General features: G+C 43.3%; 1 protein-coding gene across 1 annotated transcript in view; it reads right to left on the reverse strand.

Moving 5' to 3' along the window:
• NOX4 (NADPH oxidase 4) overlaps window positions 1–12,334 on the reverse strand; it is a 176,749-nt gene that overhangs the window by 145,932 nt on the left and 18,483 nt on the right. The window contains 4 exon segments of the mRNA XM_032220101.1: window positions 1,085–1,157; window positions 2,503–2,530; window positions 3,813–3,910; window positions 11,425–11,509. Of these exon segments, the coding sequence (XP_032075992.1) occupies window positions 1,085–1,157; window positions 2,503–2,530; window positions 3,813–3,910; window positions 11,425–11,509 (284 nt within the window).

Below are 12,334 nucleotides of genomic sequence, written 5' to 3' on the forward strand. Positions count from 1 at the left end.
CTCCCAGAATTCCCTAGCTAGGCATTCTGGGAGTTGAAGTCCTCACCTTCCTTCCTTCCTTCCTTCCTTCATTCATTCATTCATTCATTCATTCATTCATTCATTCCCCTCTTCTTTCTTTCTTTCTTTCTTTCTTTCCTTCCTTCCTTCCTTCCTTCCTTCTTTCTTTCTTTCTTTCTTTTCCATAAACCTTTTGAATACAGTGTATTGTCAGGACATATCATTTACAAAAAAGCAACAAGAGAACAAAAAGAAATATCAACATATATATTAATGATAACAATTGTGTAACAGAATAATTTTAACTAGATTCCTCTTTATATTAGCTTATTTGTAAGTCTGTTAATTATATTAGCATATTTATAATTATAAACCACCTTTATATTTGATTAAGAGATGCAATAATCTTTCTTCATCTAATTTCTACCCTTACTTTAACCACTCGTAAGTCTATTCCACGTTAAGTAATATTCTGTGTTGTCTCTGTCCTTTATTTTTAATGTCAATATGTCCATCTCTGCACAGTCTAATATTTTCTGAATTACATCCTCATCTAATGGAGTGTTCTCATTTTTCCAATATTGTGCAAATACAATCTTTGCTGCTGTCAATAAATGCAAAACTAAATGTATAGTCCCTTATTATAGTCCTCCGGCATTATATCCAACAAAAATATTTCCTGGAGAGAAGGAGGAGAGGAAAGTGGAGAGAGGAAGAGGAAGTAGAGACGAGAAGGATGACAGAGGGAAGAAAGGAGGTAGCGATGGGGAGGAGAGAGGGAGAAGAAAGAGATGGATAGGGTACAAATATGTTGTATGGAGAGCAGAAGAGCCAATAATTGTTTTTGGGAGTTGATGGTAAGACAAATTGATGTAAACATTTAACAATATAACATAATTTTGGTTACATAATAGTATACATGTGGTTATTTGTTATGAAAATGAAAAAATAAAAAAAACTTATATATATATAAAAAAATATTTCTGGTCCACACAATTTCAAGTGGCCAAGAAAGTGAAACAACTGTTTTGCTTGTTTGAACAGTTAAACCAATGCTTCATACAGTGGTCAGATTGAATCTTACCTAATTGCATAAGTGGATGCGGTAGACATGAGGAATAAGATTAGCACCATAAGGACACCGGTTAATCCAGGAACTGAAACAAAAGCAAAACAGAATAACTATAAATTGTACTGAAGGTCTACTTTTCACTTGGCACTATTATAAAAATGACAGCGGTTAAAGCCACATGCTTTAGACCAGAACAGTTAGCCCTCTTTGATTTTAATGGATTTATTGGAAATATGATTACTTGAAGTGGTGCGGTGGCCTAGAGGTAGAGTTCTCGCCTCACAATCAGGAGGCTGTGAGTTTGATCCTAGGTAGAGGCAGATATTTCTCTCTCTGGGCACACTGTGAATATATCTGCTGAACAAAACTCCGCATTGGCAACAGGAAAGGCATCTGGCCATTCAAACACTCTGCTAGCTCCATTCAGTTTCACAGACTTCACTGATTAGGGATTAGGGGGGTCGTTAAAAGATGATGATGATGATTTGAAATATGACTACTTCTGGATCCACTGGGTACAATTTTAAACATCCCATTCATTTGAGCACACGAGAAAAGGGAAAGTATGATAAGATTTCTGACAGGAAAATTAATTACAGGTAGTCCTTGGCTTACAAACATATTTGACCCCAAATTTTTTGTTGCCAAGCGAGACAGTTTTTAAGTGAATTTGATCCACTTTACGACCTTTCTTGCCACAGTGGCAAGAAAGTGATTCTTTGCAATTAGTAACATGGTTATTAAGTGAATCCGCCTTTCCCATTAATTTTGCTTCTCTGAAAGTTGCTGAAGGTATTTTAGGACACTGCAACTATCATAGACTTTATAGATTCTCAGTCATCCAGGTCATGGTTGTCTCAAAGGTGCTTTTTCAGGAGGAAACTGGACTTAGAGCCGAGGTGGCGCAGTGGTTAAATGCAGCACTGCAGGCTACTTCAGCTGACTGTAGTTCTGCAGTTCGGCTGTTCAAATCTCACCGGCTCAGGGTTGACTCAGCCTTCCATCCTTCCGAGGTGGGTAAAATGAGGACCCGGATGTTGTGGGGGCAATATGCTGACTCTGTAAACCGCTTAGAGAGGGCTGAAAGCCCTATGAAGCGGTATATAAGTCTAACTGCTATTGCTACTTTCTTGTTTTTTTTCTTTTAAAGACATTTTGCTTTCACTCTTGGATGAGAAACGAAACATCTTCAAAGAAAAAAACAAGAAAGTCCAATTGCCTCCAGAAAAAAACACCTTTGGTGCAACTGTCCTAAATACATTTTTTTGAAATGCACAATGATTGCATGCATCACGGACACAAAGACACAATCAGACAGCCCCGAGGATGAATGGCAGTGCTGGTATTAAGAGCCCCAATTTTGTTTCTGTTTTTCAAAGCTCCATCCAGAGGTTTTGTTGCATAATTCAACAAAGCATCTTCTCAGTTACCTGTTGCAAAAAGGAATTTCCTGGGATCCTAGAAAGCAGAGACAGACACAAACAGTATGAATGATTTAGCAAGGCAGGAATAAGTCCATCAGTATTCTTAGCCAGAGGCATGTTTCTGGAGATAAATTGCTGAGCTTGACTACAAACAAGCTGTCTAAATCATATAATATCTCTTATCTGAACCTTTTTTAAAAATGTTGGTCAGAAACTGTGGGGGATGGAGTATACGCCTCCTAAGCAATTAGGAGTGAAAATGGAAGGATAGATAGAGATAGATAGATGATAGATAGATAGATAGATAGATAGATAGATAGATAGATAGATAGATAGATAGATAGATAGATAGATAGATAGATAGATAGATAGATAGATTGATAGATTGATAGATAGATAGATAGATAGATAGATAGATAGATAGATAGATAGATAGATGATAGATAGATAATGATAGATAAAGGATAGAGGATAGAGGATAGATAGATAGATAGATAGATAGATAGATAGATAGATAGATAGATAGATAGATGATAGATATAGATAGATGATAGATAGTGATAGATAAAGGATAAGGGATAGAGGATAGAGGATAGATAATAGATAGATAGATAGATAGATAGATAGATAGATAGATAGATAGATAGATAGATAGATGATAGATATAGATAGATGATAGATAATGATAAAGGATAGAGGATAGAGGATAGATAATAGATAGATAGATAGATAGATAGATAGATAGATAGATAGATAGATAGATAGATAGATACGTAGATACATTGTGGTTTACCACAAACCATAATGGCTGGATTTGCAAGTCAAACTAATGATATTATATAGATAAAGGTTCCCATCGCACATATGTGCTAGTCATTCCTGACTCTAGGGGTTGGTGCTCATCTCCGTTTCAAAGCCAAAGAGCCAGAGCTGTCCGAAGATGTCTCCGTGGTCATGTGGCTGGCATGACTAAATGCCGAAGGTGCAAAGAACGCTGTTACTTTCCTACCAAAGGTGGTTCCTATTTTTCTACTTGCATTTTTGCATGCTTTCGAACTGCTAGGTTGGCAGAAGCTGGGACATGTAACAGGAGCTCATTTCGTTACGCGGCGCTAGGGATTCGAGCCGCCGAACTGCCGACCTTTCTGATCAACAAGCTCAGCATTTTAGCCACTCAGCCACCGCACCCCTCTGACCAATCACGTCCCTCTGGATAGTAGAAGTTTATTAAAGCAGACGTGCTGTCTACTATCTGGATAGCAGAAGTTCATTAAAGACTTCTCACTGCCTGGCTGCCAAAGGTTCGCTCCACTCACTTCACCACGGTAGCTGGCTGCATTGAGTGCGAGGAACTCTTCGCTGTAATTCACAGAGAAGTTCAAGGCATTCACCAGGTGGGCCGCCACATGGATGACTAAAACAGAACAAAGAGATCATTTCACCAAAATGCAAAGTGGAGAGTTTTCCCCCCGAATCTTCATTCCACTCTTGCAGAACGCAGGTTCAACCTTGCAAACAAGTTCAAGATTTTTTACCGAGATTCTCAGGCCTCCAGATCATGGGTATCTCAAAAGCGCTTTTTCCCCCCCAGAAGGCAACTTTGATTTGATTTGATTTGATTTATTGCATTTCTATGCCGCCCTATTCCCAGAGGGACTCAGGGCGGCTCACAAACCAAAGTAAGGGGGGGGAATACAAACAGGAGGAAAAACACGGACAGACAACTACAGCAATTTAAAAAAACACTCAACAACCACACAGTTCGAGCGGGGGCGGGGGAACTCATCAGCCCCAGGCCTGTCGGAACAACCAGGTTTTAAGGGCTTTGCGGAAAGCCTGAAGGGTGGTGAGGAGTACATAAAATCTCCACGGGGAGCTCATTCCAGAGGGCCGGAGCAGCCACAGAGAAGGCCCTCCTCCGGGTGGTAGCCAATCAGCATTGGCCAGTAGATGGAATTCGGAGGAGGCCTAATCTGTGGGATCTAATAGGTCTGTTGGAGGTAATTGGCAGCAGGCGGTCTCTCAAGTACCCAGGTCCAATACCATGAAGATTGGGCTATGTTTTTTCCCTTGGGGAAGAAGAAGACATTTCACTTCTTCTCTGAGAAGCTTCATCCAGTTCTGACTGGATGGTGTGGAAGGGAATGGATGGATCATATTTCTTTGCAGTTCATATGATCATTAGCACTCTCATAATCTACTTACCTTTTGAAAAAAGCACTTTTGAAACAAGTTCAAGATTTTCCCCCTCTATTTTTTTTTACGTTCCCGAGATTGTTTTCGCCTAACAAATTCTTGGTACCCATTTTATGTACTCCTTTTTAATGATCCCATTATCCCCAGAAGGGTGGAATCTGAGCAACTGAATGCAGCGGAGCATTTACTGGCCGGATGCCCTTCCTGTCACCAATGCGGAATTTTATTCAGCAGATAAATTCTCATTGTGCCCGGAGAGAAATAGCTACCTCTACCTAGGATTGAACTCACAATCTCCTCCTGACTGTGAGGCGAGAGCTCCACCTCTAGGCCACTGCACCACTCTAACAACTGCTTGGTATTCCTTAATAAATAATAATAAGAATTATTCTTGATTCTTACATTCCCTCTTCTTTCCCATTGCTGTCTCTAAAGATTACCATGTTTTTCAGAGTATAATACGCACCAAGATTTTGAAGAGGCAAATTTTTTTTAAAAAAGTTTTTTCACTCTACGGACTTCCAAAAAACAGCCCGTTTTTTTTTGCAAAAACGGGTCCATTTTTTGTCAAGGTGAAAAAATACCTTTGGGTGTACTTTCCACATGAATTCTTGACTCTTAAGTCCAATAGTGGGAGAAAACCTGGAAACATAGGGTTGTTTTTGTCAGAGTTTGTTGCAAAAAATCACATCCAAAAAGCACACACAGATAACTGATTCAGCAGGATCCATTAACTCCCTTAGATACACAATAACACATGAATAAAGGTATAATACTGTGGAAAGTTATCACCCAGCCCTATATTTCCCTGGATGTGAAAGGGAGAAATGTTTTAAAGAGAAACTTCCTGCAGCTTCCTGGCTCCCCACCCCACTTTTGTCAATGGGCCATTAAGAAGGCCAAGCTAGTCCCTTTACATAATAAAGAGTTCTCCATTTCAGCTCCAGGAAGATGGGATTAAGGCATGATAATATTGGCCCTTTATTCAACTGACCACATGGCATCTGAGAACTCAACCAAACCTGGATTCAAAACACAACCTAGAGAGTTGCCCCTGCATGTCCTCATAGGAGTCTGACAACCAATCAGAATACATTTCTTACACAGGAACAGGAAACAGAGAGGTGGGGCTGAACAGAGTATAAAGCCAGGGACTTTCAGCATCTCGTTCTCTTTTCTTCTTTACCCAACATCTGGAAGCATGTGATCCCCCTTTTCTGTTCAGGAGCTCAAGCCATGTGATCCTGTCCACCATTAAAACCATCTTTCCAAGCAGCCTCTGTGTTTGCAGTGTCTTTTTCCCCACTTGCAACTGAACCCAGAAGGACACTTCTTCCAACACCTTGCCTTTCTGTTCTCTCTCATTTATTTTACCCCTTGGAGTAAGCCAGCTCGCTTTTAGGATTCAGTTTGAAATCCTATTTTTGCACGCATTTGCCTTGACCTCTTCAAAGGGTCTTCCCAGAGGTTTGTGTGTGTGTGTGTGTATGTGTGTGTGTAATGTACCGAGGGTCCAATTAATTTTGGATATCTCTTCTCTTTGGCTGTTTCTAGGTGGCTTGGGACCCAAGGGTATTTTAACTGTCTATCCCTGTTCAGTTCAAACTAGAAAGCTAGAGAATAGGGGATAACCTCTGCATTTTGAGTTTCCAAGTGAGGTCTTTGGGGTCTCTATTAATCAGACACTGGGATTATTGTACAAGTTTTTTCTTTTCATTACAGTCATCTGAATTCATCTCTTCCTATTTAAAATGACTCACTGTATTTCTGTGCAGCTAAAGCTCTCCAAAAAGCAAATTGCAAACATCTAGCTATTTCTATGGCTCACAATTTGGTGCCGATAGCAGTTCCCACAAGTTTTAAATGTAAAAGGTTGAGTAAGGCGAATGCAGAAGGGAAGAAAATGGGACGGGATGGGTGGCATATCTATGTAGTAAACATTTTTTTAAGGTGCTAAGAATGAAGGACAAAAATGGCTGAACAGAATAACAGAATTGGAAGGGACCTAGGAGGTCTTCTAGTCCAACCCCCTGCTCAGGCAGAAGGGTAATGACGATTTAATAGCTGACCAACTGCTGTAAGGCTGTAAACCGAGATGATGACACGAGGATGAGTCAGCAGGGTTACTGCCACTTTAAGAAGCTGTATATATAAGGGAGGCCATGTGAGGGCGTATCTCTCTACTCGTGTATCTCTCTCCATGTAGAGTTGAAGATTAATTGCTTGACTAGTATTTGCCTGACACATATATGTCTGTATATATAAGTTTTGTATAGGAGAGAGATACCCCCTCACATGGCCTCCCTTATATATACAGCTTCTTAAAGTGGCAGTAACCCTGCTGACTCATCCTCATTGTTTAAAAAACAAAACCTCTATATACTGTATTTTGCTCCTGGGTTGTCTCAAAATAGTAGTCACGTTGTGTGCAGGCAGAAAACCCTATATCAGTGTTGGTGAACCTTTCTGCAAACTGGAAGAGCAGCAGTCAAGTGCGCATACACACACCGGGAAGATGATCTTTCGGTTTCTGGCATGCACATGCGCACTAGCCACCTAATCTTTCAGTTTCTGGCATGCATGCACGTGTGAAGACAAGCGGGCCATTGCGCATGCCAGAAACCAAAAGATGATCTTCCTGGCAGGCACATGCACACTGGGCAGCTGCTCTTTCAGTTCCTGTGCTCCTGTGCATGGCTGGCACACCGGAACCTGAAATAGCAATGGGCGATGGCTTGTGTGCTCAAAGAGATGGCTCTGTGGGTCATTTCCTGCATGCGTGCCATAGGTTTGCAATCAAGGCCCTATACCGCTGATGGTGAACCTGTAGCACGCGGAGCCATTTGTCAGGACACGCAAGGTGTTGCCCTGTCAGCTGGCCAGTGCGCATAAGTGCGCTGGCCAGCTGATTTCAGCCTTTTCAGGCCATTTTTTGCCCTTCGGAGGCTTCCTTGAAAAACTGGCCCTATGGGCAAACTGGAAGTTCAGAAACAGACTTCTGGTTTGCTCGTAGGACCGGCTTTAGCCCTCCAAAGCCTTCAGGGAAGCCTCCAGAAGGCCCCTGAAGGCTCCAGAGGACGAAAAACGGCCTTACGGACAAACCGGAGGTAACTTCCAGTTTCCTCGTAGGGTTGCTTTTTTGCCCTCTGGGGCCTTCAAGGAAGACTCCTGAAGGCCCCTGAAGGCTCTGGGGGGCTAACACTGGCCCTATGAGCAAACCAGAAGTCCGTTCCCAAACTTCCGGTTTGCCCATAGGGCCAGTTTTTTGTGCTCAGGAAGTTTCAGGGAAGCTCCTGAAGCCTCCTGAGAGCCTCCAGGGGTGGGGGGGAGGGAGGCTGTTTTTGCCCTCCCCAGGCTCCTATAAAGCCTCTGGAGCCTGGGGAGGGTGAAAAAAGCATGCCATAAATGTGGGGGAGTGCTGGTCATGCACACATGTGCGCTGGGGTCGTGCACATAGCATTATGGGTGTGGCACGCCCGCACACGACCTCCCTTGCGCTCCCCCCGCTTTTGGCACGCAAGCCAAAAAAGGTTTGCCATCGCTGCCCTACATCATTTCAGACAAATGGTTGCCTAGTCTCTTCTTTAAAATCTCCAGTGTTGGAGCATTTACAACTTCTGGAGGCAAGTTGTCCCACTGATTAATTGTTCTCACTGTCAGGAAATTTCTAAGTTGTTCTAACTTAAGTTCTAAGTTGCTTCTCTCCTTGGTTAGTTTCCACCCGTTGCTTCTTGTCCTGCCCTCAGGTGTTTTGGAGAACAGCTTGACTCCCCTCTTCTTTGTGGCATCCCCTGGGATATGAGATCACTGTTGCCACAAACCTAATGCACCAACTTCATATTTTTTAAGAAAATCACTGCAGGAAATCACTCTGCCAAATGTTGATAGTGCAACCTTAGCCAATTACAGGCGGTTGCAAAAAAGAGCTGGAGAAAATGATGTCATTCCTTGTCTGCCACCCACCTTGTAGGAACTACCAAGGGATCCCCTTAAAATATGGAAATGATGACTTGGTAGAACATAACTTCCAGGCCAACAGGCATGGGAATTGTATGCAAATTCACGATTTGTACAATTCTTCCTTCCTCTATAAATCTTTTCCTAGTCTAACCCAAACCTTTCACATAAATAGCAATAGCAGTTAGACTTATATACCGCTTCATAAGGCTTTCAGCCCTCTCTAAGCAGTTTACAGAGTCAGCATACTGCCCCCAACAACAATCCGGTCCTCATTTTACCCACCTCGGAAGGATGGAAGGCTGAGTCAACCCTGAGCCGGTGAGATTTGAACAGCTGAACTGCAGATAACAGTCATCTGAAATGGCCTGCTGTACTGCATTTAACCACTGCGCCACCTCGGCTCTAGCAAGATCTAGCAATCAAGCTGAGAAGAGAGTATTTGGCCATACACATACTGTATGAACAAGTAAATAAATGCAATGGAAGCCGACAGTGATGAGCCCTCATCTGACCGGTGTCTGCTCAGCCATTGCTGAACAGAATGGAAGACCTCGCCTCACAGGCAATTTAACAATTCAATTATTTAAAATGAATGGAATAAATGTTTTCATTTTTGTCGTTCACGTTTCATTCTGTTCCTCCCCCTCCCCCTTTTGCATCCTTCCTTTAATGATTCTATTCTATCATGTCTTTGATGCTAATGTAACTCTTGTCCCAAAGCGAGTTGGATGTGGCCAGTTGGCCATGGTGAGTTGGCCATGGCGAATTGTCACCGACCCCTTGCTGAATAAGTATTTGTGGTGCTGGATCAGAGAGCCTAGGTGGCGCAGTGGTTAGAGTGCTGTACTGCAGGCTACTTCAGCTGACTGCTAGTTCGGCTGTTCAAATCTCACCGGCTCAGGGTTGATTTTGCCTTCCATCCTTCCGAGGTGGGTAAAATGAGGACCCGGATTGTTAGGGGCAATAAGCTGACTCTGTAAACCGCTTAGAGAGGGCTGAAAGCCCTATGAAGCAGTATATAAGTCTAACTGCTATTGCTATTGCTATTGCTAAAATAGTATGGGCAAACTTTGTACAAAATTTTTGTAGAGATTGGACCATGTGATGGATTGTGGGTGTGGGGACAAGATCATGAGTTGGGATCCCACAGCTATGTGCCAACATGCCTGCTTTATTAAATTGGAACTTTAAGCATAGTTTTGCCTTTGATTCTGATTTGATTCTACATGGTGTTTGGAACGCAGACAGTTTTCTGATTACGCCCCAAATATTTTTTGATACTCTCTTTGCTACCCAGCTGCCCTGACAAAGCTACAGGCCATCCTCAACTTGCAACCATTCATTCAGTGACCGTTCGAAGTTACAGTGGCACTGAAAAAGGTACTTATGGCTGTTTTTCACGTTTATGACCGTTGCCGCAACCGACAGTTGCAGTGTCCCAGGGTCATGTGATTCCCTTTTGCGACATCTGGACAATCAAATGGGGAAGTCAGATTCACTTAACAACCATGCTGCTAATTTAACAACTGCAATTATTCCCTGACCAACCCTGGTCAGAAAGGTCACAAAATGGAGCAAAAACTCATTGAATAACTACTGTATATACTCGAGTATAAGCCTAGTTTTTCAGCCCACTTTTTGGGCTGAAAAAAGCCGCCTCGGCTTATACTCGAGTCAGTGAATAATTTGCCCGAAATGGAGGAGAAAAAGGGGCGGGGCCATGCCGCTGGGTGACACTCATGAATGGCCCAGTGCCCCTGTGAGTTTCCCCTCCCTCTGTGTCAGTTTGCCGCGCAGCGCGCACCGCACCATCCCCCCTCCTCACGTTCTAATGTAATGCAGGGCTGTCTTACGATTCCCCTTCCTCCTCCTCCTGCCGCTCTGCAACGATGTCCCACCTCCTCCTTGTTATGGCAAGCAGCCACATAGCGATGTCCCACCTCCTCTGGTACAGTGATCCAATGATAGGAATCACTGTGCCGTGTGTCATAGGAGGCGGGACATCGCTCCCGCGGCTGCACGGGACATCATCATCACAGCGGGACATCAGCATCATGAGGTGAGTGAAGTATTTCATTGAATACACCACTAGTTTACTGTTTTTCTTTGAAATAAATATTCAAAAACATTATTGGTATCTATTTTTATTTTTGAAATTTACCGGTAGCTGCTGCATTTCCCACCCTAGGCTTATACTCGAGTCAATAACTTTTCCAGTTTTTTGTGGTAAAATTAGGTGCCTCGGCTTATATTCGGGTCGGCCTATACTCGAGTATATACGGTATGTCGCTTAGCGAAGGAAATTTTGGGCTGAACTGTGGTTGTAAGTCAAGGGCCATGTCAGGTTTCCGAAAGATGCCCTAATTAATTCATGAGCATTGAACCAAGTTTCAAAAGAAATCCAGTCATTTATTAGGAATACCATTTCGGCAATGCCCCATGGCAGTCAGATCTGACCTCATTTAAATTATGGCTGAACTTTGCCCCCGTTTCTTCCCTCCCCTCAGTCTGTGTCATAAATCACATTATCCAATGAACTGCCTGCCTCACAAGCCTGTTGTAGCAATCTACGGAATGCGTGGAATGCGCTCCCCCCTCCTCCCCTTTCCTCACCATGGCAACTTGATAACAGACATGCAAATGCTGACAGGCCATCTGTACATACGTGGAGATTTAAAAGCAGGAAATCCAGAACATCAAGAGCAAAAGCGTTTAGATTTATATACTGCTTCATATATAGGAATTAAGTTCTTCGATGCTGGCGGAACCAACCTGAAAAGATGCATACAGTCAGTCCACAGGTCACATGGAAAGCCTTGCTCTTATCTAAGAGCCTCCTAGCTTTTCGGCTGGGCAACTGGAAAAGAAAGAATGCAAAGCGGTTTCTCAACAGTCCTTTTCCAAAATATGTCATTTGGGGTAACAAGGAATGCTGAGATATGGAAATAAAACCCAGCACAAGAGTTCTAGAGCAGGGGTATCAAACTGACGGCCTGTGGGCCACATCTGACCCCAGGGCTGCCCTGAAAACAGCAAAGGACTGGCTTGCAGTGCCAGCAAAAATGGAGATCATATATTACACGTGTCAGGCGTGCAGCCATATTCCTTTTCGATCTTTGGCCTGCCACACTTTCTATTATTTTACTATGCCTTTTCTATTTGGGGAAAATGGGAGGGGGGATTATACGGAGTGAGATGCTATGTAGCCAAAACAAAATTCCTTTCTAGAAAACCAAGGTCATCCTTTGTCTCTGCACCTCTGCACCTGACCGGAACTGGATGGGTGGGACTGCCAGCATGGCAGTGGGAGATTGGACCATGTGATGGACTTGTGGATGTGGGGACAGGATCTTGAACTTTCAACTGGGTGGGGAAAACCGGGAAGCTTTCAGATTCGGGTTTTCCCGGATGTGCCAATATGGCTCTCTTCATAAATTGGAACTCTGAGCAATACTTTGCCTTGGACTCTGATTTAATTTTGGATGCTATTTGGAACCCTGACAATATGCCTCCTGCCACCCACTGTCAGCAAAAATGGAGCCCGTGAGGCTGTGCACAGCCCTCACGAGCTCCATTTTCATTGGCAGAGCGCTTGGGCCACCATAGGCACCCCTGACATGAGTGACGTCAAGCTGGCCATGCCCACCCTGGACATGTCCACGCAGCCCACAAGGTCAAACAC

This window comes from Thamnophis elegans, chromosome 6, assembly GCF_009769535.1.
Source record: "Thamnophis elegans isolate rThaEle1 chromosome 6, rThaEle1.pri, whole genome shotgun sequence".
NCBI classification, from domain to species: Eukaryota; Metazoa; Chordata; class Lepidosauria; order Squamata; family Colubridae; genus Thamnophis; species Thamnophis elegans.